The 24,504-nt window shown below is 41.9% G+C and overlaps 2 protein-coding genes across 2 annotated transcripts in view; one reads left to right on the forward strand and one right to left on the reverse strand.

Moving 5' to 3' along the window:
• Positions 1-9,454, forward strand: part of LOC138593135 (rho GTPase-activating protein 23-like) — an 85,574-nt gene extending 76,120 nt beyond the window's left edge. The window contains exons 18-24 of the mRNA XM_069664000.1: positions 401-474; positions 577-666; positions 760-885; positions 984-1,028; positions 1,139-1,232; positions 3,710-3,741; positions 3,850-9,454. Coding sequence (XP_069520101.1) covers positions 401-474; positions 577-666; positions 760-885; positions 984-1,028; positions 1,139-1,232; positions 3,710-3,741; positions 3,850-4,797 — 1,409 coding nt within the window. The 3' untranslated portion in view covers positions 4,798-9,454. The remainder of the gene's footprint in view (positions 1-400; positions 475-576; positions 667-759; positions 886-983; positions 1,029-1,138; positions 1,233-3,709; positions 3,742-3,849) is intronic.
• A 64-nt stretch (positions 9,455-9,518) lies between these two features.
• Positions 9,519-22,796, reverse strand: acbd4 (acyl-CoA binding domain containing 4). The gene is made up of 11 exons (XM_069663999.1): positions 22,766-22,796; positions 20,719-20,857; positions 19,776-19,896; positions 18,629-18,713; positions 16,505-16,625; positions 16,259-16,420; positions 14,402-14,499; positions 14,088-14,298; positions 13,767-13,981; positions 13,606-13,665; positions 9,519-11,880 (listed from the first exon to the last, which is right to left on the reverse strand). The coding sequence occupies exons 2-11, from the start codon at positions 20,807-20,809 to the stop codon at positions 11,752-11,754; spliced, it is 1,293 nt and encodes a 430-aa protein (XP_069520100.1). The 5' UTR covers positions 20,810-20,857; positions 22,766-22,796; the 3' UTR covers positions 9,519-11,751.
• Between the last annotated feature and the right edge of the window lie 1,708 nt (positions 22,797-24,504).

A 24,504-nucleotide genomic window follows, 5' to 3' on the forward strand; every position in this document is an offset into this window, starting at 1 on the left:
CGGCGGATAACGTTCTGCCTGCTGCTCTCCACACGTTTTTTTCTGCACATGCTGAAGCCTGCTGATACGTGATTGGTCAATACTACTTGGACTACAAACGTGCCACAACCGGAAACCAGCTAATTTCCCGTACTAAAATCGGGTTGTGTACCTACAGATTCAAAATTTTTATGTAGAATGTAGTACGAAGGGATCCCTTCTGACATGTAGAATAACATCTGAGCCTGTCAGTGGAAAAAACAAGAACTTCTAGCTGAGGTACTTTCATTAAGCAGTTTGATCTGCTGGCTGAAGAAGTCTGCTGGAGCAATTCCAAAACGTTTTGTATCTATAAGGCATTTAGATGCCCAAAAGTAATTAAAAATGTATGCTTGAATAGTAATAAATACTCTGTCTACAGACAAATACAATGATTTCATTGATGCCAACCGGATAGAAGACGCAGAGGACAGACTGAAGACCATGAAGAAACTGGTATGTGTGAAAGAGTAGAGAAGCAAATATATGTTTCATACATTTTTATCTTCTTTATAATTTAGTTGCACACATTTATTGCATCCTATCATCTGCATCCAGATCCATGACCTCCCAGATCACTACTATCACACCCTCAAGTTCCTGGTGGGCCACTTAAAGAAGGTGGCAGATAACTCTGAGAAGAACAAGGTAACATCACAGAAGCAGTTGAGTTTTTCTCTCTGTGCAAACTGTGGTCATTAAAGGAGCCGGATAAGAACATCACTTTGATATTGTTTCCAGATGGAGCCGAGAAACCTGGCTCTGGTGTTCGGTCCCACTCTGGTGAGGACGTCGGAGGATAACATGACCGACATGGTCACACACATGCCCGACCGCTACAAGATAGTGGAGACACTAATCCTGCATGTGAGAACCAACAGCTGCTTCTTCTAATGCAAGGCATAATGCGCTATTCTTTACGTACTTTAAGTTGTTTATGTGATTTGTGTTTGTTTCTCCAACAGCACGACTGGTTCTTCAGTAACAGAGAGTTTGATAAAGAAGAGAAGGTATGTGGGATCTCAGCAGCTGTTTGCTCGTACAGAGAGCTGAGGATGTCATGAACACAGGGATTGTGTGTACTCAGATTTGGGGCCTTTGTGTCTTTGTGTGTGTGTAGGCCCCAGAGGACAAGCGAGACATGCAGCCTGTGCCCAATATTGACCATCTGCTGTCCAACATCGGCAGGCCGGGCATGCCAGGAGAGGCATCAGGTGAGGATTGTCATAATCACTGTCAACGTAATTTTCATTATACTTGTTCACTATAAGGAGATCCAACGTCTTTATTAGATGTTCTTAACGATTGAAGCTTGCTTTTAAAGATAATGTTTGTCCTAATTACACGGAGGATGCACCAAAGTTTTGCTCTTGTCAAATTAAACAGAAAAGGCACTTCTATTAACTGGTTTTATGAAAGATAGATGGATTTCATTGATCCCAAACTGTTGTGTTACAGCAGCAGGTCATCAGAGCAAATACAAAACCCTAACCCTAGAACATTTGAGAAGTTGAACCATGTGGTCTTTCTGCTTAAGGAAAAGATCAGTAAACTCAGTGATAATGGATTATCGTTTCAGCACTAATAGTTTGTGTTAATAAAATTCAGTTTGAAGCTGGGAGAGCATCAATATATCTGAGTGCAAGCAGAGCAAATTCAAGTGCAAGCAAGGACTAATTGAGTGCGAGGGCAGGGGCCTGGATGTTGGAAAGGTGTCGGGGAAGGGGTTTAAAGTGGTGCTGTTTAATGACCAAATAACCACTCTGTTTGATGCACACTGAGAAACTGACTGAGCAAACAAAACCTTAGTATTTAATAGCTTCCTGATCTAACATACCCTCCACATTCTGTACTCTGTATGCCTTATCAAGTGACCTTCAGCTCAGTGTCTTTCCTTCCCTGTAGAGCTCTCTGATGTTCTGCCTGTGTATACTCATAATGTTTCCTACTTTTTCCTCAATCTCTCTTCTTTCCTGGACCTTTCTGCACTCTTTATCTCTAGCTGAGACATTGGATCAGCCTCTTCGGTAGGACCAGGTCTTGCTCCCTGTGTGTTTGTGTTAGATGTTTCTGTTGCACTTGGATTCCTTAACCCATCCATTGTTTCTTTTGTCAGTCGTGGTTTTCTACCAGTGCACCATCATTCTTCCATCTTAGTGATGTTGAAGGTGAACAATAGCCATTTTTTTGTACTTAAAATTAAAAGAGAAAAAACTACAATAAGTGCTCGATTTAAAAAAAGAAGAGAATGGCTACTGTTCTCCTGAAAAGTTGCAGTACTGGTAGTGTGTGCAGTGATTACCCAGATATCACACCTTTGTACTACTCCTCGAGGCCAGTTCAGACTAAAGACTCACCATGAGACAAGTTCAAACTTGCAACTACTTGCGACTTAAGCCTGGCCCACACTGAAGGACTTTCAAAATCTTAACACATGTTGAAAATGCAAAAGAGTCCACGCATGACGACAAATAATGATAGGTTGAACAACAATATGACACAAACAGCACACCACACACTAAAAGATTCATCACTAAATCTCTTGATGTCAAAAAGAGTAAACAAACATGGCAGACGACGGGCAGGAAGAATTGGCGATGATACAGAAAATTCACAAAGAAAAAACTATGGATGAAGTCGTGACCTGAACGTGAGCTGTACATGTCACAGCGCATGTGCTTCCTTCTTCAGTCAGCTTGCTTCCCAATTGGCTGCTGTTTTGTTCCTCATGACAATCCACAGTTAGCGTGCTCGGCTGTCCTCGGGGTTCCCCTCACAGGACAGAATATCAGATTTGAAAATGGTGCGGCCACGGCCTCCCGAGCAGATCGGGGGAAGTAAAATCACTCTTAACATCCCAACACACAACAGGAACATCTGGAGAGATCATTTTTAGAACCATCAAAAAATCAGGACTTTGCTTACTTTTTGGGAATCTGGCCCAAAATCACCCTGATTATTTTGTAGTGTGTATCTTGGCCATTTCACGGCATTGATGTAATGCGGGGTGCATTACATCAATGCCGTGAGATGGCCAATTGCTGGCCCTTTGGGTTCTTTGCTGGATACAGCTTAACATAATAATGATGATAGTGATAGAGAATTACTTGAAACAGTTTCATTTCAAGCAGCAAAACCTAAAAAAACAGCATGGTTTTGGGAGTTGTTTAAGAACCGTCTTCAAGGATATACCTGTAATATGGATAGGACAATATATAACACAAACTGAAGCCTTGAACTTAATAATCTCACTGATTTGTCCATTTCTTTCTTACATTACACAAAGTAGTTCCACTGTTTAGAGAAACATGTGTCACGAGTAATAAGCAGCAAAAACTATGTATGAGACACTTTGACAAAGCATCAGTATTTGACAACCTTGTTTAAAACCTGTTGGCATTCAGCAAGGGAAGCTGCTGATGATGTTGCATCACAGTGATAAGAAGCTTAGGTTTGATTGTTCCATCAAATAATTGGCTATTTCGACCAGCTGACAGTTAGAAAACCTGTAAATGACTTTATCAGTGGGCATGAGTCGAGCTGACACAGACCAATTCACACTCCTGCAACTTTAACCTTTTAAAGTAGTTGAGTCTCTTCACCAATCTTTGGTCTGAACTGGCCTTAACACTACTACCACCATTGTCCAGTGATGACATGGTTCTCATCCACATCTTATTCCTTTCTTTAGATTCCACCACCAGCGATTCTCTTAAGTCAAAGGTAAGCGGGAAATCTCTTTCTTGTACGTTCATTCTGTAGATAATGTCCGGGATTCTGGTGTAGGATGTAAAGGGTGACCATCATTTTACTGAAATTACGCTTTTTCAGCTTTCATCGGGCTCCAAGAAAGACCTGAACGCCAGGGACTTCCTGCCCATGTCCCTCATCTCTGCTGTGACCCGCAAGCGTAAAAAATGCCTCAGTACCCACCTGCAGGGCAGCAGCACCGACGAGGACTCCGAGCATGAGCCAGTCAAAGCCAGCAACTTCAGGGCAGGTGAAGAAGGAGGAGGGAAGGAGGAGGAGGATGGAGGAGAGGAAGAGGCAGTCAAGGGAGAACATACAACGTCTGAAAAACGCAAATCAGATGAAAAGGAAAATGGTTTAAAAGCTAGAGAGACCACAGAGGGAAAAGATTCATTGGTGGAAGAAGAGACTAAAAAGGATGCGTGGAATGGAACAGAAAAAAGGGAACCAAGTTTTGTCTGCTCGCACCATCAGATCCATGCCTCATACCCAAGACCCCCAACTTTGACTAATCCTACTTCCCATACAAGGCCTCACAATCTGGCCAGAGGACGCCCGACTGTCCCTTTCTGGATCTCCCCGTCCAGGCTTCCGAGCCTCTACCAGGCACCCAGTTTTCATGGTAACCAGCACCCAGACTGGAACCAGTCAGCACCAGTCCGCTACAGGAAGACCAGAGGTGGCAGGACGAGGGCTGTTTCCATGAATCTGGACATTGAGCTGGGTAGGAGTGACGACAGAGTCAGAGGATGGAGAGCAGAGAGAGTGGAGGTGATTAAAGTCATTGAAGGAACACCAGGTCAGCGTGGACGTGTTGGGGTTCCTCAGGGATCAATTTTAGGCCCTCGGTCAATTCAGCAAATAGATCCTCTTTCTCGTCTTCCCAGTGAGGCCCCCCCTTTCTCTTCCTCTTCCTCGGGATTGATAGAACAAAGCCCTGCAGGACCCTCCACTGTGGTCCTGAGGAGATCCGCCTTGGACCCACGGGACAAGACGAGAGCATGGCGTCGTCACACGGTGGTAGTTTAACCTGACTGTTGCATCTACTAATGCAGTACCAAGTACTTGCCCTTTACTCACACACACTGGATCACCTCTGTCACTGCTTCTGAAGCCAAGTGTCCGTCATGTTGCTTGAGAGATCTCAGTTTTCTGAAGACTCTTCCCTCCTTGGTTTTTATTGGCACTAAAGTTGGAGGCGTGATGGTAAAAGAATATTTGACATTGTGCGCAATAGAAGAGTTTCATTCCAAAACCATTTCAAAACATCAAATTAAATATATCTCTACTCCTTTACTGACAAAATAACTGTACATGTAAAGCTCTCATATCACAAAAGAAAATTGTAGGGGAAATTTCTTAGTGTTTTTCTTCATATTACCACTAGGGGGAGCCAAAGTAAGGAACTTCATCTACATGGAAGCTTTAACATATATTTGTAAAGTAATATTTTGGAATGAAACCCTTCAATTCTTTTCTCAAATAAATGCTAAATGTCATATTAGACATCTGAAATCACCTCCAGAGCCCAGCAGCTGCTGTCACAACTAACCCTCACCAGCAAAGACTTCAGCCGAGTCATTGGCCATGTGTTTTTTATTGCAAACCAACTGTGCTGTACGTATGCTGGTGTCTTCCCCCCGCTGGTTTTCACTAATGATGTCTTTGACAATACCCATGTGGGCACACTTACCTGCCAGCCTGAGTACAGCACAGAACACCTCTCAGCCCTTTACAAGCTCTTCCAAAGCCTCCTGGGGATCTACAGGGAAATTCAAAGATCCGCAGGAGCAAAAAAAACTCACTCCCTCTCCGGACGATGTCACTTGGGCATTATGCCAAAGCTTCTCTGGACTAAAAAAATGCATGCATGGGGTCAGTGATATATAAAAATATGCAAACCCTAAGTGTTTAACACAAGCCTATCATGCTTCCCTATGTGTGTGTGTGTGTTTGTGTGTGTGTGTGTGTGTATGCTTGAGGAGGAGGGCCAGAGTTTTGAGGATACTAACGCTGTTTTCGTCAGTGGAGCAAAGTGTTTAAAGGCAGCTATGTTAAGTCATGCCAAAATTATTATTTCCTGTTTGGGTCATTGTACAACAGCTGCAGTATGGAGCCAAAACAGAACCTCATGCTCCTGTTCTACATAGTACAGCATTGGCTCTACTCGACTCCACTCACTTGGAACTAGTGCTAGTACTTTTTCTTCTATGTTTTCCACTGCAGATAGTACCTGCTAACTGGGGGCGGGGTTCCCTGGCCGAGTGTTGGCGAAAAGGTTTTCTGATCAGCGCCAAATGAAAACTTGAGAACACATCTTCCAGAGCGTGCGCCAACTCATTGTCTTCAATTTGCACTCAATAACAAGGCGGACAAGAAGCCCTCTTAGTTCCTTTGCAGGATCATATTGGTGCAAAATTGGTGAACAATCCACAAAGAAAAAGCTCATCCCATTGGTAATCAGCTATTTTTCCCCCTCTAACATAAGTGTTGGTCTCAAAATTCCCTAACACAGGACTCCCTGTAAACTTGGTATCTCACCGGGGGCAGTATATTACATCCTGTGCCACAATTCAGAGGCTGCATCCTTCGAAGGACACAGCAAGTGAAGTGAAGTCTCCTTCAGATGTGGCCACTAATGTGTCCTTTTCCTGTGGCAAGAAGGATCCATCGCAGCCCAACGCATCCTGAGATTCATTGCGTGCCAATTCAAACAATTCTTAAACGGCCGAGGAGTACAATTTAAAAGTAAAAGTTTTTGGTTTCAAGACAATTGAATAGCCAGCGATGCAAATATTAAAGATAACTTAAGGGGCCTTGAAAGATATTATCTTAAAATAATAGATTAAGTAACGTGACGTTAGTTATGCTAGATAGTTAGCCCGCTAGCTACCTGCTGCTAGGCAAAAGGAGCCGCGTATCGTGACGCACGATTAAGTGCGGAAACAGCTGGTGTATGCAGGCTATAAAGGACTCACTCATCCTCCGTAGACCGCATCCTTCTAAGGATGCAGCCCCCAAATTGAGGCACAGCTAGTGTGTTGTTGACATAATTGACGTGGGAGTGCATTGGGTCGTCTTGTCACATCTTCGATGAGATAGCAATCCCTTACTTTCAAGTTATATATGAACGTTATCTTTGCCTTAACCCCAAAATTAAACCTACAGGAGAGCTTACTCCTACTAATAACTTCAAAGAAAGATGTTTTTTATTCCTGATTAGTTTTATTTAGATAAACTGAAGCCCAAAAATGCTTACAAGGCAGATTCCAAGTGTGAGACTAAAGCATGAATTATGTTTGCCTTCAAGAAACTTACCTAGAATTAAACTAGTGTATTATTTAGTGTAGTTTGCCAGACTTCCCCAGCTTTATAATTAAAACTAGCCCATACTTCTAGTTTAACGTCTTATTAATCCAAAAATAATTAGGGTTTCATTTGAACTTTGCCCTCTGGCCTTTCTGACACAGTTTGGTTTCCCCTGTTGTGGGAAGAAAAAAGGATTATCTTATCTTTTCTTAACCCAGGGGTCTCCAACCTTTTTTCATCTGAGAGCTACTTTGAAAAAATGAAAGCCGCCAAGAGCTACTTGCATTACATCGCTGTAACTGCCGGTGGCACCCCGTGTTGATTCTTTTGTCCACTGAAATGTTGGTACCACAGACGAGGCACACACACTTCACATTTGTGAATAAAAACTTGCTTTTCCACTCCCCGTGGAAACAGCTGCTTGCCACCTTTAGTGTCCATCATAAATCTGGCTAAACAGGCTAACAGCACCGAACTCCCCCCCTTTAGCTCAACTAGCGTACAGCACAACTGACCCGACCAGTCGATGGAGGTTGCTGCAACATTGCTGTGATTGGTTAGGTGCAGAGAAACTTGCCAGGAGCATCACCATGTTTTATTGACAGGTGATCGGCCTATCCTATTATTTTGTATTGGAGGGGGTGGGACATCTGTGTATTTGATTGAATTGAAGTGGAAAGGGACTTTTAAGGTGCATTCATTTTTGTCAGATTTTTAGTACAGGCTGTCAACCTCTTGGTGACCTGTTGGAGACCCCTGGGTTAAGGCATCGTAACTACTTGGTGGACGAAAAGATCATTGTTTGGGCTTCTATAAAATATTAAAGCTTACTTTAAAATCCACACGGGACACAAACAGCTGAATCCTGGCTGACAGAGAAACAACTTTCCTGGGGGAGTCACAGAGCTTGCCCAAGTATGCACTGCTACAACCTGCAAAACCAGTCCTATCTGGGGTAAAGTCCAGTGCAAACACAGGCAGGACCTGTATGTGAAGTCATTTGGCTAGCTAGTGTTTTTTTGTATCAGCTCAGCTCACCAGGAGCCTCAGCCAAGGTGATACCAAAAGAAAAGTAGCAGGTTCTATCCACAACTTTTGCCAATGGAAAACAGAACAGTTTACTGTGAGGCCAGCAGAGTCAAGCTGTACTGTGCAGTCACAATGAGGCTAAAGAGAACCTGAGCACTTTGTGCAACATTAAGGCTCAAACTATATCAGTGTTATTAAGACGGTGTTGTCACTGGGGCAGTTGAAAGTGAGTGAATAACCTCTTTGAATCCAAAACCACAGAGTCTTACCTGAGTGATATTTTTGCATTCTTCCTTTTCACATTTTCAGTATTTTTACTCCCCTCCCTGAACTTTAGTTTTGTTAAGCAGAGTCTGAAAAAAACAAAAATGGAGCTCAACCATTGTTACTGCCAACCAGTGTTGTCTGAGCAGACTCCATGTTTGTCTTAATCATATCAGTCTGTCCTTCTCTATCTGTGCCCTTGTGCATGTACTTTATGTACGTGGGTGACTGTGCGTGGACCAATTTTGTAACAGTTGTACAAAGCCTTGTTAAGTTAACCTGTGTATATAAATGTTATACATAATATATTAAATTATTTGTTTTGGAAATGTTGTTGTGTAAGTTCGGTTTAATGAGAATTTTAAAAATGTCAGAGATCTCAGACACGTGTATGCATCATATCAAAAAGTTAGCAAAAGTTTATCTGCAACATTTAAATTCACCACTGAGATCCAACAGACTGCAGAAAAACTCCAATCAACGTCCAGATGTGGAGAAACACCGCCTCCATTAGTTAAAGTGAAGAGCACTTTACTGCTTTGAGGAAGAAAAAAAGACTAGTAAAAATATACATATAACTTATTTCTTATACCTGGCAATAATAATAAAAGTTTGACTTTATTCTTGACATTTTGACTCGATTCTCAAAACTCAGAAAATAAAGTTTGACTTTATTGTAAATATTTTGATTTTAGTCTTAAGGTGGAGCTGAAACGGCACCGTATCGTGACGTAATTCCGAGTGAAACAGGACGTGCAGGCGACATATCATTAGAGGGATCTGATTTGATCGTTGAGGAGTGGGCATAGACAGACGTTCTCCACAGCGCAGTAGCTAGCTAACTGACCGAGCGTTCTTGGTGCTCTGCGGCTAAATGTTGCAGACTGATTGGTTGAAATTGTTTGGTGCAAACTTAAGTAAGCACGCGTGAAATTTAGTTTTGCCAGAAGAAAAAATGATCGGATTTTGATATAAGAATACGAAGAAATGGATTTTCTGTATTTTTTGGCCTATATTGTCAAGTAGATGCACAATATTACCTGGGATGTGATCTAAAAGGATTAAAATTACGTTTTTCATTTCACCTCGACTTTGACATTTCAACTTTATTTTGAAATGCAGAATACATTTTTTTTTTACACATAAAAATTTCACTTTATCCTGTCCTATATAGATAATATGCCTATATATATCCCTGTAATATAGGATAAAGTATTTTACAGTGAGCTAAACTCACTTGGATACTAATTTAGTGTCACTCTTTGTACATTATTGTACCATGATTTTTATTGATTTTAAGTTTGAATTGTGAAGTAATAATTAAACATAGATGCTCAATTGGATGGAGATCTGGGGAACTCGTCCTCGTGTTCCTCACACCATTCCTGAACCATGTCTGCAGTGTGGCAGGGCGCATTATCCTGCTGAAAGAGACCATTAGGGAATACTGTTTCCATGAAGGGGTGTACATGGTCTGCAACAACGTTTAGGTAGGTGGTACGTGCCAAAGTAACATCCACATGAACGGCAGGACCCAACGTTTCCCAGCAGAACATTGCCCAAAGCATCACTGCCTCCACCGGCTCACCTTCTTCCCATAGCGATGGACAAGCACCCGGATCACATGAAACGTGATTCATCAGACCAGGCCTCCTTCTTCCATCACTCCATGGTCCACTTCTGACGCTCACAAGACCGTTGTAAGGACTTTCAGTGGTGGACAGGGGTCAGCATTGGCACCCTGACCGGTCTGCAGCTACACAACCTCATACGCAACAAACTGTGATGCACTGTGTTCTGACACCTTTCTATCAGAAGCTATTTGAGCTACAGTACCTCTTCTGTTTGATCGGACCACACGGGCCAGCCGTCGCTTCCCCCACCACTGAGCCACAGCCGCCCCCCAGTCAGCTGACGGTTGCTGCCAGTGTAACGACGTGCCTCCAGAGGGCCCTTTTAAATCTTCTTTTTCCCCACTTACACTTGACACGACAAAACCTTCTATTCAATATAGACGTTTTAATTTGAGCTCATGCTTTAGTTTTATACACATCTGTTCACTTTTAAGTCACACTTTTCATGTCAGTGTCACGTCATCATCTGCTTACACCCACAGTAAACAGAAGTAGGAATACAATCTGATAACATTAACAATATGGATCCAGAGAACAAGGTGATTTCTAGGTGTTATTAATGTACAGTGAGAGCCGCTCCTTGAAGGGGAATTCTGGTATTTTTATTCTGGAAACCATTTTTTTTTTTACATAGTTTGGGTTTAAAAGCTACAAAAGAATCTTGATAGGGATTTGTTTACATTGCAGTCATTACATCCCATCCCTCACCTGTGGTCATGAGCTTTGGGTAGTAACCGAATGAATGAGATCGCGGACACAAGCACTGAAAGGAGACAGCTGAGGTGGTTCGGGCTTCTGATTGGGATGTCTCCTGGGTGCCTCCCTTTGGAGGTTTTCCGGGCACGTCTAACTGGGAGGAGACCCCGGGGCAGACCCAGAGCTCACTGGAGGGATTATATGTATATCCCGTCTGACCTGGGAACGCCTCGGGATCCCCCAGGAGGAGGTTGAAAACAGGGGAGAGGGACGCCTGGTCACCTTGCTTAGCCTGCTGCCACCCGTGACCTGTCCCCGGATAAGCGGAAGATAATGGATGGATGGCATTACATCCCGTTTGGTGGCTGCCTCCTGGAGAAATAAATGTACTGAACCAATTGATAATATTAGTCATTAAGACCACAACATATTTAAAATAGGATTAAAAATAGCAGAATTCCCCTAAAAAATAATGAAAAGAAACACGAACAATCTGAAGTCAAGAATCAGCTGTGAAAAACAATGACATGACAAGCGTAGTGAGAGTGATGTCATCCAACACAGAGCTGCTCCTCCCCGTTTCACAGTGACGGTGACATTATTACAACTACATGACTTATTACCAACAGACCTGTAGATTATTTAATTGGAGAGCAGATTGAATGCTCCGAAACTATTCTGAATATGACAAAAGACATTGAGATAATGGTGGCAAACCCCAAGCTAAAAGGAACACAGGTGAACTGACTTTTACTGATTTTGATGTTACAATCTTTCAGGCTTCTCATGATGAGTGTAAGTGCCAGTCCAGGTTTGGTAATGATGATTCTCCTGCTGCCATCAGAAGTCAGCTGATCCACATAAAAGATTTAAATAAAGATCCATTTTAGTGAGTGACGGGGGATCCACGTCTGGATCAGGTATATGCGTCTTCTCTCCCTCCTTCCAGTGCTCACAGTGAGGAAGGATGAAGGTTTCATTCAATCCGTTGTGCTGTTGAAAGATTGCACCGGTGGATTGCCGTATGTTTGAATGTCTTGGTCAGCTCTCTTCATGAAGTTATGCGGTTTCTCCTCTGGGCTTTCCTCAGCAGGTAGACCAGACCCTGAGCCACAAACGGCCACAAGAGGAAGAGGAGGACGGTCTGACCCGACAAGTCAAACGGCCACCAGCTCTCCTCCTGAGAGAAAAACCAAACATCTGATTATTTATCTAAACACACAATATTCAAAAAGCACAGTTCAACCTCGGAACCCACCAGCCGTTATCTGACAACAAGAAAGGAGCAACAGCGAGCATTTCAGGCATTCAGGTTTAGCCAGCGATCGGGACTCCAGCCAAGACGTTCCTTCTCCGTGCGCTGCATTGTTTACAGCCCAGTTAGCAACTTGAGAAGTGATCGCGTGTTCAGATCAAAGTGAAGTGAAAATTTTTTTTCCCCCTTTTTAACCACAGATGTTAGAAGACAAGCAGATATAACAGATCTGTGTGTTTCTCATGCTCTGTGCCTGGCTCAATAACATCACGATCTGTCCGTATTCCGTAGATTGTTAGCCGTTAGCATGCAGATGTCTGTTTATAGAGATTAATAAGAAGCTAAATCATCGTCAGATAGCCGCTGATGGGAGCCGGGACGTCATTACGGCAGACTACGTTCCGCCTCTCCTCACGGACTGTTGTTCCTGCATACGCAAAAGCCTGCTGATACGTGATTGGTCAATATTACTCGGACTACAAACAGAACCCAGAACACTTCCAGTACTTAAATCCAGTCGCGCCTACAGATTCTACATGTTTTAATGTACATAGAGATTAACTTTCATGGCAAAATAATTTATTTTGTGTAAAGAAATATTTTGATGATGTTCTAGATTCAGAAATGTTTTGGATAATATGTGGGTATTCTTGTATTTCGAAACAGATTGATGATACACATCAGATTTATTAGCTTTTTTAACACATTTTGACAAATTTCAACACTTTCATTAAGCAAAAATACGTCTCTGGACAAGACAAAAGTTATTTGTATTTACTGTCGATGTGAACTGAGTTACCACCGGCAGTGTTTCCGCTACATACGCTTTGCTGCGGTGCCGCCGCTGCTTCAGATTTCTGTGCAATTAAACGACTACACTTGTTAAAGAAGAGCACTGAAACAGTGACAGGAGTCACAGTACATCAGGGTGCTCTCTGTCCGCACACAATCATATGCAGTCATCAGATTAAAGTAGTTTGTGAATTAAAATGGGAATAAAGGTGAAGAAGAGAGTACAATTAAACTGTGGAAGGAAGAAATAAGCATCTAGAAAGAGGCTAATCCAGACTGAGTAAGTCTACATGTATTTGAGTGTTTTACGGTGTTTCACATGGTTATTTCTGGGTCAGATGGTGGATAGCTGCTAGCCCCATAGGGCCGCCTTAGGGTGGGGCGTGACATGAATGAATACCTTGAAAAGATGAAAATTGGTTTACCCAAAAGTTTAGCCACATCCAGCTGAGACATTCATTTTGTCGGTTTAGGAGATTCAGGAAACTTAAACTGTAGTGACAGACTTTTAAACATACAGAAACGTTAGCTACTCTTTTTTGACTGATCGGGGTCATCCCTACACATGGGTCTGTATGTGACTGACTGAGTGACAGTACGACATCGCATTGGCGGATCATGGAGCATACTGGATACTTTGTTCGGGGAGTAGGCGGGGCTGCTCCTCTGCTGCTCATCCGCTGTCCTCACCTACGTCTGCAGCGCGCGCCTGCTTTCAAACACGTCGTCGTCGACCTCATATGGACAGTCCTTGTAAAACACCTCCCACAAAAGCGCACATTGACCTGATGCGGTCAGCCACATACTAGGTTGTGACCCAGTCTTGTTCAAGAACATTTAGCTGACATGAGATCTTACCTGTTGTTGTGATGCTGCAGCTGCACACTGTAGGCACGGTCGCCACTCTAAACTCTGAGTCTGTCAAACACAAAACTGTGTCAGAGCACTGAAGGCATCTTAAAGACTATGTCAGGTGATAAAAGTGTTGAGCGGTGATCAATCATCATGTATGAGCTCACATGTGTGGCAGCGAGCCTCTCCACCACCTCCAGCCGGTCCATCACGCTCCTCATGTCCTCTCTGAGCCTCCGTAGGGCCAGGATGATCTGCTGCTGCAGCTGAGCGTCATGCAGCCTCTCTGCTGCCGCCTCTGAACCGTCGCCTCCTCCTCGTCCAGCCCCTCCTCCACCTCCGCCCGGGGCCCCTCGTCTCGGGCTTCCCTGAGGAACACCACCTACAGAGCATAATTATGAATTTTATGGACAATGTTTAAACAGGAAGACTACATACATCATTCTTTTAATTTATACTGAACACATTGATTCACATTAGCAGCTTACGTTCTCTCCAGTTGTGATAAGAACCTTCCCGTCCAGCATCTCGACTCCTCCTGTTGGGACCAGAACCCTTCCCATCCTCTGCCCCCTCTCCACCCTGACCTGCTCCGACCTGCCGCACTTCCAGACGGCCCTCCAGCTGCTGGCTCTGAACCGGAGATAACTCCAAGGACATGTGGCCGTTGTGGAAACCGTTTGACTTGACGACTGAAATCTGTGCAGAGAAGTTGCATATAATGTCCTAAGATACGCGCTCTGAGTGTTGAGCAGTGTCACAGATTCTGCAGCCACCTGTTATAGATGTGAGAGAGTTGTACCTTGATGTTGCTGAGTTGCTCCACTGAGTCCACAGAGTCACAGAAGATCTCGCTCTCTGAGTCGCTGGTAAACACCAAACCTTCACACACACCAGAGTCTGAAAGAGCACGATGAGATTTTATACACGAGTTTAAAACACTTAAAGAACAGCTAGAGATTTTTCTAGCTGTATTATTGTACAAAGAACAACACAGAAACACAGCATGTAAGATAACAACCCCTTTAAAGCCTGGTCTCTCAAAGGGTTGGTAGTCAAGGGTATTAAACGTTTATTCTATAAAATGTTAAAAAGTTGTGAAGGTAGGGTTTAGTTTTTTAGGCCGAAGTCGACTGTATGTCTGTCTGCTCCGCCCTCCGTCACACCTGGAGCTCTGATATGGCAACAACACAGCGGACTGTTCACAGAGCGACACATGAAGACATTTTATGACGTCTCATAAAGATGCAAAAGTTACGACAGTGTCTGTTGCAGAGAGAGAGAGAAGAGCAGAGAGACAGCGCTTCTACCTGGTCTCTATGCTTTCATTTAGTCCCAATGTTGGCTGTATAAAAAGATGGACGACATGACAGCTCCCGAAAAGTGAAGCCAAAACATTTCTAGCGCCCCCTGCTGACTGGCTGCAGTATAGGTCATAAAACCCGCCTCCTCCATGTTAACAGATGGACATGAGTCAAACTATAATATCAAAATACATGCCAAATAAATTTTTCTCAAACATGGTTTCTGTCATTATACTTAGTTCTTATCATGCTGATTTAAGTCCAAGTTTATTTTTAATTAGTTATTTGATGCTGTCAAAATGATGATTGACAGCTCTGTTGACATATACGGCTCCTGCAGACAATCTGTTCCGGATTAGCAGAGTGGAGGACAATCGGCAAGAGGAGACAAAACTAAAACAATCACTACAGTCATTGAAGTTTCCATAGCTGTGAACGTTAACCTCAGACCAACACAAAGAAGCTGTTCTGCTAAATAGACGGCGAGCGGGATCCTTACTGTTTTTTCGGTAAGTTAAGTGTGTGTTTTGGTTAGTGGCTATGGCAGCGCCACCCACCGATCTCTACTGCACAGACTCTGGCTCCAAATGACGTCACCATCGCAAGATGGCAGCGCCACAGGGGCTATTTTGACATTACTTTCGTACAATGGGAGCAGATGGAGACGCGTCGTCCATCTATATATACAGTCATTGGTCCCGACTTGCGGACTGTTAGCTGTGAGCTGAAGGCCACAGCAGACTTAGAAGAAAATGAGTAAACACATACAGTATATAGGGCAGATTCTCTGCAGATACAGACACAACTTAACTTTTCCTATGTTTATGATTGATAATTGAGAGGGGAGTCTATATTTTGGCATATTAATGCATGTCTCCTTCAGGGTCTAATAAAAAGGACATTTGAAAATTCAGGGGCAAAGGGGACCAAAGTAGGAATCTAGTCTGTATTAAAAAAAAAGACCAACGCGAGAAGCTGTGCTGCTGTTAAACACGCTGACGTGCGAGATCCTTGCCTTTTTTTACTCGGTAAGTTAAGTGTGTGTGTTTTGATTAGTGGAAGAGGCTACGCCTGCTCCACCCACCGATCTCTACTGCGCAGCTCTCCATAAGACGTCATTACTGTAAAATATGTCAAATGAGCTGGTTTGTGTTCAGTGACATTTTCTGTACCAGCACTGTTTAAAGCTGGGAAATTACAAACAAGAATACGACCTCATTTTTAGGTAACTTAGAGTCATTCATCAAAAACATGCATCAATACAGTGCACATGGAGACATTACCTGGACATAATTGAAAACACAGGCTTTAAATCGGGGAAATAAAGAACAAATGTGTGCATCACTATCACATACCATTGGAGATGGTGTTGGCAGTGAGGTCTATAACCTCGGACAGGTTGAACTCCTGATCTGGATCTGTAACCTCCAGAGGAGAGTCTTCTTTTGAACCAGCCTGCAGCCCTTCCTCTTCCTTCCTCTGTGCTGGACTGTCAGCATCCTCACTGCCTTTAACACCTACAGAGACAAAGACCGTATTACATTTATTTCTCCCAGAGAGTCAGTCAGTGCTGTTAGATGCTGAGTCGCAGGGTCACAGACCTTCTCTGAGTGTGAGCAGAGACTCTGGAGGCCGCGGCATGTCATCGATTACCAGGTAGAGAGGCTCGAAGTGGTGGAGGAGAGAGGCTGTCTTCTCGTTCACGGGCATGGTGTCGATGACCTGCAGAGTCAGTGGAAACAACTATTGATCACTGCACTGCTGACAACAGCTCCCTGTTCATCTGACCAGCAGCCTGCTCCTCCTTTCATCTTGTTATTAGCCTCACTAAAAAAGGGGATTTTGCTTCTCTTTTGTCTGGATACAAATTTTATATATTTTTGTGTCTAAATGACAAAAAAGTACAAAAAGTTTTACACCAGCCACAAAAGCAGCTGTGACAGCTGCATCATAATCCCAGGCAACTTACACCCTATTTACACGAGACTAGTATCACCTGGGGACCTGTAGCAATTTGTAATAATTGCAGTGGTCGTCTGTGATCTTAATCCCGTGCGAATTGGCCATGTCTGTAATTTGTAAAGTAAAAATTCCAGCGCAAATAACATATATTAACATATTTTGGCACAGAGGTCATCTGATAATATTAGTCCCATGCAAATCGGCATGTTCATAATGTGGGTCGAATATTTTTTTTCTGCAATGTTTTTGTTTTCTCTGCGCCTTTTTTCAGCCTCTTTCCCGGTCGAGAATTATGAGGCTGCGGTGGAAATTCTAAACGAAAGTTTTGACAGCATTTTGGGTGCAAATTCAGGAGGCTCATCTCGCTACACAGCATGGCAGCGACCCATTCACAGAAAGAGCAAACTCAAATCAAACACGAGAGCGAATTCTAAAGAGACGACGAGATGGACGATATGCATGGCAACATGCGGTCAGGAACGTTTTTCTATCTTTCAACAGGCTTAAGGCTTTAAGCAGATGTCACGCCAAGACTTGACATTTTCAATCATATACGGGGGGATAATGTCTGTAAATCGTAGTTAAATACAGACTTTGCTTATCCCGTGCGAATGCACTGCACAAAACACAGACGTGTGGGGGTCATTTCTAAATCACACGAGGTAAATAGTAAGATATTTTGATATATCAGGAAGCAGTCGTTACATCGCCCTCTTCACAGTAAACAGACTCAAATGACAAAAAGAGAATGTGTGCCCATGTGAATGTTTTTACACAAGACGTACAGAACTCACAATGAGGACTTTCCCATGGCACAGCATTTTCAAAACTGCCACCACAGCAACGACAGGCTATTGAAAGTGGAAGGGATCGAGCATCTTTTTCATTGTGATTTAATAATAGTTATGCATTTATTCATATGCCGGTGTAGTTTAGCCTCCAGGCCACTTGACGAACATCCTGTTTCATGACTATTGCTAGCCACACCTTGAGGAAGGGGGTCGAAATCGGTCTGCGTTTACTCCTGTAATATTGATGTTTTTACCAGAGATGCCCTGATTCAATAAAGGCATTTCAAACTAAATCCGTGTCTCGGTGTGAGTGTGCCTGGAAGAAAGCCCACTGGCTTCCCTCCTTCGACAGTTAACTTTTTAGCCTTCAAGAGCACCTGGCATTCACCTGGAGTTTAACAACTTGCTACCGTGAGCACCTAGTATCCCTCTTTTTCTAGACAAAAAGAGGAATATTACTCTAAAAAAAGTGGGAGTTGCTACAATATTTCTGCCTTGATCACTGAGCCCTGTCACTTTGTTTGTTTGTGTGATTTTGGTGTTTTAAATGACCTGTTTGGATCCAACACAAAACTGATCCAGGCCACAGTAGACCAGCAACTCTGTGTTCTGCCAGGAAAATGTTATTATTCTAAGAGAGCGATTTAACAGCTGATTCAGGTTAAACAAAAGAATCTTCCTCTTTGACAAAAGGGTCTCTATCTGGAGGATTTTTTCTGTAATGTTAAAAGACACTTTAAATAACAATCTGAACCTGAAGGAGGCAAAAACGTTTGGTTGACACTTAAATTTGGCACATTCGGGTTTATGATTATGTTTGTCTCTTACAGCCGCCAGCTGAGGAACTCAAACGGTACATGTCCAAATCATTTGTAACAATAAGTTATTTATACCAAAGTCAAGTAACCTCACCTAAGCTAAACGGTGTTTATAGCTAATGACCTGCATGGATAAAATAAATCTGTCATGTACCTCCTGTGCTACTTTCTTCATCTCGTCCACGTATGCTTCCATGGCGCTCTCAGGGCTCATCTCGCCCAGGCTGCTCCAGGCGTCCCTAACACATAAACAAAGATCAATCAGTTAAAAATATCAAACATAACATCTGATTAAACTGCAGTCATTTTGACGATTTAGTGGGGAATTCACTACAGGATTGCACGACTTTTCCACCTGCTAAACCTGTGCAAATGAGAGGAGAAACAATAAGAACGTCTCCACATTCAGAGAGACACTGTGCACATATACACACGGGGAACTGAATGCAAAGCTAAATGTGTGAGATAGGGCCTCCTGTAACTAACCCGCAGAGAGAACATGACACTGAAAACAATCTCAAATTACAGATTCTGCATTACAATTACGAGTAATCCGATTTTAGTTCAGGAGGCGTTCTGGTTTCCGCTTGTAGTCCAAGTAATATTGACCAATCACGCATCAGTAGGCTTCAGCGTACGCAGGAAAAACAGTCCATGAGGAGAGTGAGGTGAGCCGTTAATTAAAGTCAATCACAAGATATCTGTTTCTTTTTCAGCGTCATCCCGCTGAAGTAAGCCAGAGTGCAGCCTCTGTGTAACTTCCTGTTTACAGTGAAACTGAGACTCAGCACAAACAGATGAATGGGCGAATTTCACATCACTTTGATCTGACCACACGGTCGCTTCTCAAGCTGCTAACTGGACTGGAAACAATGCAGCGCACGGAGAAGGAAGTCTTGGCTGTCCTTATTGCTAAACGCTGGCTAAACCTGAATGCTTGAAACGTTCACTGTTGCTCCTTTATCGTCGTCAGATTAAAGCTGATGGGTTCCGAGGTTGCAAATTAGTAAACTGTGCTGTTTGAATATTGTGTGTTTTAGATAAATAATCAGATGTTTGGTTTTTCTCTCAGGAGAAGAGCTGGTGGCTGTTTGAATGGAAAAGGAAGTCTTGGCTGGAACTCCTAGAGGAGATATCCCCGGGTTCCAAGATCGCACTGAACATAATAAAATAATGTAGTACACTTGTGTTGTCAAGTCGGGTGGTCAAATTATTTAAAGATAAAAGATTTTAAATGGAAATAAGGCGTATAGTATAAACTGCATGGACAATGATATACAAGTGCACACGCACATACAGACCATTTGTAGCGACCCACAGGGTCCCAGAAGCCGGGTCGAGCCACTGTACAGGGTCCACACACCGCCTGCTTGTACAGACTGTAGAAACGCAGCATCACCTCATAGGACGGCCTGTAGGACCCTGCAGGACACCCGCACATATGTTAGCTTTATTTACCTGCTTATTCCACTATTAACCTGGACACAGGGGGACAGAAAGGGCTGCAGATAACTAAAGAATGTGGAGGTCATATCTCGGTGGTTGTGGCTGGACACATACATGAGTTTAGAATTGGAAAGCAATCAGCTTATTTTTAATTTGGGTCGCTTCAAGCTGTATTTAGAAATGTAAGAGTTCATGTTTGTCGTTCACATAACATCAATCAATGCAATAAAGTTTGGCCTTCAAAAGTTTTTACATCATACTATATATTTAGAGGCCTAAATGAGTGACAGGCACGGGAGTTTAACTGCACTGAACGGTTACTTTGTTAGTGTTATGGTGTGTTACACTGATATTATGTTAGATCTGAATTTAACATTTACAAGACTAAAGTCACAAAATAACACTTATCAAACAAGGCAGCAGTAGACAAGAAACTCCCATGTTCTGGAAGTTAAAATGACTGATTTTGTCAGTGGAGTCTGGTGGCTTTGGAGAGAGCGGTGTAACGGCTGTTTCTTGTTTAAAAAAGCTTCTTACTCGTCAACAAAATGGTCCATCTTTGAAGAGATTCTTTCTTCAATAATGTAAGACTTTACAATCTGAGCCTTTCAAAAACAATTGCCCCAAAGGAATATGCTGCAACCATTAAACCTAATCGAAGGCTGAAGCAATCTACTGGAGCAATTACAAAACTCTAGTCCCTTTTTAAAAAAAATGACCCCAGTTTTTAAAGCAAGTTTGGTTTAACAGAATGAATCACAGCTTCACTAACAGGATTGCTAGGAAAAGGTTGGATACCATTTTTGGGGAGGTTATGGATGACATCCACAGCAGCCTGGAAGCGTTTCTGGTGATCGACCACAGGCTCTGCCATCGCCGGAACCGGCATGACACTCTGATTTGTTGAATCTAGCTTAGGGGACGAGTGCAGGAGGCGCTGAGATGAGAACACACACACAGAGATGGAGAAGAAAAAGTCAGTTAGCAGACAGGACTCAACACTTAATTTATTCATATTATGCTACTGCTTAGGGTCCTTCCAAATTCAAACACATTATTTGTGCTTTCTGGTATTTTTCATGCCCTAATTATGGTGGACATGTCTTTATATAAAGCAAAAGGAAGACACACAATTCACTTATTAGTTAGTTAATTAATTAACTAAATTAATAGAATAAGTGCTGCTTCCTGCATGATGTGCACTTTTTTTTTTAGCACGATTCAAACTGCTATTGTTCATTTAATCCCTGTGTAGTTTAATGTAATCCATGCACTAATCAAATGAAAGAGAGAAAAATAATTACTGCGTCAGCTGCACTCTCTCTGCCTCCTGATGGATTTATGAATTACTCCACAAATCAGGTGACCGATGTTTCATCGTTTCTTGGACTCTGACTGAATGGAATAAATTAATTCTTTAGATGTAGATTTAACTCACAGAGCGCCCATAACTGCCTTAAACTGTTGATTAAAATAAATATACACGTAGACGTTTATGCCCTTTTGCAGACCATCTCCAGGCCTGCAGAACCCTGGAGAGCTGTGGAGCTAGAGCTGTTTACATTTCCATGTGAATTTTTCTCCGTATTTCTTTCTGCCTCAGTGACCGGAAATTGAGACAGTAAAGAGGTTTTACATTGGGTATTATCTGATAATTATAGATGTGTATTAATCTATTATACTTCCTGCAAATAGATGGGTTTCACTGCACGCTGGAGCCTTTCTATCATGAATTTTAGGGAGTATAGAGTGCCACTGTAAGCAAACACATGAGAGAGAGCATTGAATATAATTTTAATACTGCTTAAACACACTGCACTCCCCCAGCCTGGGAGAGAGGAAGAGAGCACATGCATACAGCTGATGTGCACACGCAAAACAAAAACATAAATCATGAAGCCTGATTTATTTCTGTATAATTCTCAGGTTCACCCGCTTTAAATTCAGTATCAATCTTAAAAATGTATCAAAATAAACTACTGAGCCATAGACTAATTGCAAGGTAAGAGAATAGTTGGATGTGTGGAATGAGGAATAGTCAAATAACTAAATGTGTCATACCACAGTCTGTTTTACCAGTATTGATTGCACAATATGCACCTCTTTCAGGGCAGAAAATAAGTGACAATGTGCACCTGCTTCTGCTTTTTTGGGCAAACTATGAATGCAAAAGTAGTTAGTCATATCACTGTTTATAACACAGGGCGTAATCCTTCACTGAACCTGTTTCCAAATATTACAACATATTTGGAGCCTTAATTAAGACTATATCACCTTTACCTAGCACCACCCCACAACCGCGAATGACTGTAACAAAAAGTCTGTTAACAAGAAAAACAGGAGATATTACTGTTTAAATTAGCGCCACAACTGTGTTTTTCAATTGAGGACGATACATCTTACACAGCGTAATAACTGCTTTTAATGATTATTGGGCTGTTTAAAGATACTTTTTGATTTACTAGAATTACATATAGAACACACTGATTTCTATTGGCCTGACAGAATCATAATTTTAATATTCTGCATCATATTTATGCCGAGAAACAGCGAGTAGTTGAATTCAAGTAAAATTAGCACAGCTAGTTAGCTAACTAAGCTAACCAAGTTATGAACCCCGGTGTAAGTTAGCTTAGCAGCAGTTAGCCTAGCTTGTCAACTTGTGTTACCTCGCTGGCTGGGTGTCCTGACACTTGACATCACCAGCGCGACGTAAACAAGCGATTCATCAGACAGACCACCACAACACAAAAAGCTAACTTCTCCGGCTGGGAACTGTTATTTAGGCTACCTATGCGTTTAGTCTGCCGGTAAAGTTTATACGTAAAACTCCCTCTGAACCTACCTGGGCTGGCACTGCCCTGTCGACTCCGGCCACTCCGGGATGTAGTTCATACAGACGACTTCCGTGTCAGATCACGTGACACGTATTGGAAGCGTGGGCATTTAAAGCGACACACCCCTTAAATCTCTCCCTTCTCAGTATAGATAATACGAATTCGACAGCAATAAAACACTATTTTACTCAAATGTATGTCTTCTAATTTTTAAAACTATAAATAAAGTTTTTACTACTAATTGATGTATTTTTCTCAATACAGTCACTGATCATTTCATTCTAACAGTTTGAAATATGAAAGAATATGGTCCCATCACATTGGCGAACAAACAAAGAAAAATACAGTACATGAAAATAAAAAAGTTTATTTAAAGCTTCTGTGAGGAGTTTTTCGCTGGTTATGAAATAAACTGTTAATTCTGATTACTCCATATAACCTACAGAAGCAAACCAGACCATCAGCAACAAGATTAATTATTTCTATATCGTTATTTGTAATGGCTTATATCCATTGGGGGTAGGCGTCAGACTAAGGGATAAATTGCAGACTGCCTTTGTTTACATTTTCAGGGCAAACTTTAAAGTGAGTGATACATATGACTGTTAAAGAAAGCAGGATAAGATTTTTTGTTAAAAACCACAAAATCTGCAAAGAGAATGGAGGTATGGCTTTGTCTACAGGGGGCGCCAAAATCAACACAAACCAAAAGTTCCTCACAGTAGCTTTAATTAGGTATAATGCTTGAAATATATTGTATGTCATATATTTTTTTCCTAGTTTTTAAAAAAGTAGATTTAAGGGAATATGGTTTATGTTTAGATCAATGTGTTTTAATTTAGTAAGGGGGTAATTTCTTATAATTTGGTCAATATAATTCTATAAATGACATATTAGTTGCTGGAGAAATTCTGAGATATAGGCAATGTAATATTCTATATAATTTGTTCCTGCCAATTGAAAGAAATGTCACTCTTAACTTTATTTTCAGATTTTTCTTTTGCGTTTTCATTCACTGTTGTTACGTGTGGTTGTTCTAAAGCACTATTTTATGAATTTATTAACTTTATGTACATCCTATTGATCTTCACCATATAAAACTTAAGGTCTAGGATAATTCAGATAGACAATAGCCAGTACATCATAAAAGACCCTCTGCAGTCTGTGGATTACAGCAGACACGGGACACATTGGCCGATTTGCGCATTAATCATTATGCAGCACCAGTGCCCCAATTACAGCGGACAGCATTAGAGGATAAACTATTTTCAGTCAGCTCATCACTTAAACTGTGGTTTGGATGAAATTATAGATGAGTGGACCGAGGAGAGGACCGTTATTCCACACTGTGAGCTCGAGCGTCTCTCTCCTGCCTGTAATCCGTTTAAAATCCGTCTGTCGTCAAGTTTACAGACACGAGATCAAAAAACCGGAAACATTGAGAGTTTGCCTTCAAAAGAAAAGCATTACAATTGTTGACTTGTGAATTAAGAGTTGTTTCAGTTGAATTGACGTAACAGAAATTAGCTGTAGAAATAAAAATACAATTTCCTTGTATATTTAGTAATTCAATTCATCTTAATTAATGTGAAAAAAATCTCAGTGAAATACATTGTTGAAGAAAAACATTGAGACAAGATTACATTCTATATATTATATTTTATATTATTAACCTAAGATTTATTGGCCTACCATAGTATACAGAAGGAAATGTTTCCTGTTTAGATTGATAGAATAAAAGAGGACT

The sequence above is a fragment of the Semicossyphus pulcher genome, unplaced genomic scaffold (assembly GCF_022749685.1).
Source record: "Semicossyphus pulcher isolate SPU_LCO1_2020_fin unplaced genomic scaffold, fSemPul1.0.p SCAF_16, whole genome shotgun sequence".
NCBI classification, from domain to species: domain Eukaryota; kingdom Metazoa; phylum Chordata; class Actinopteri; order Labriformes; family Labridae; genus Semicossyphus; species Semicossyphus pulcher.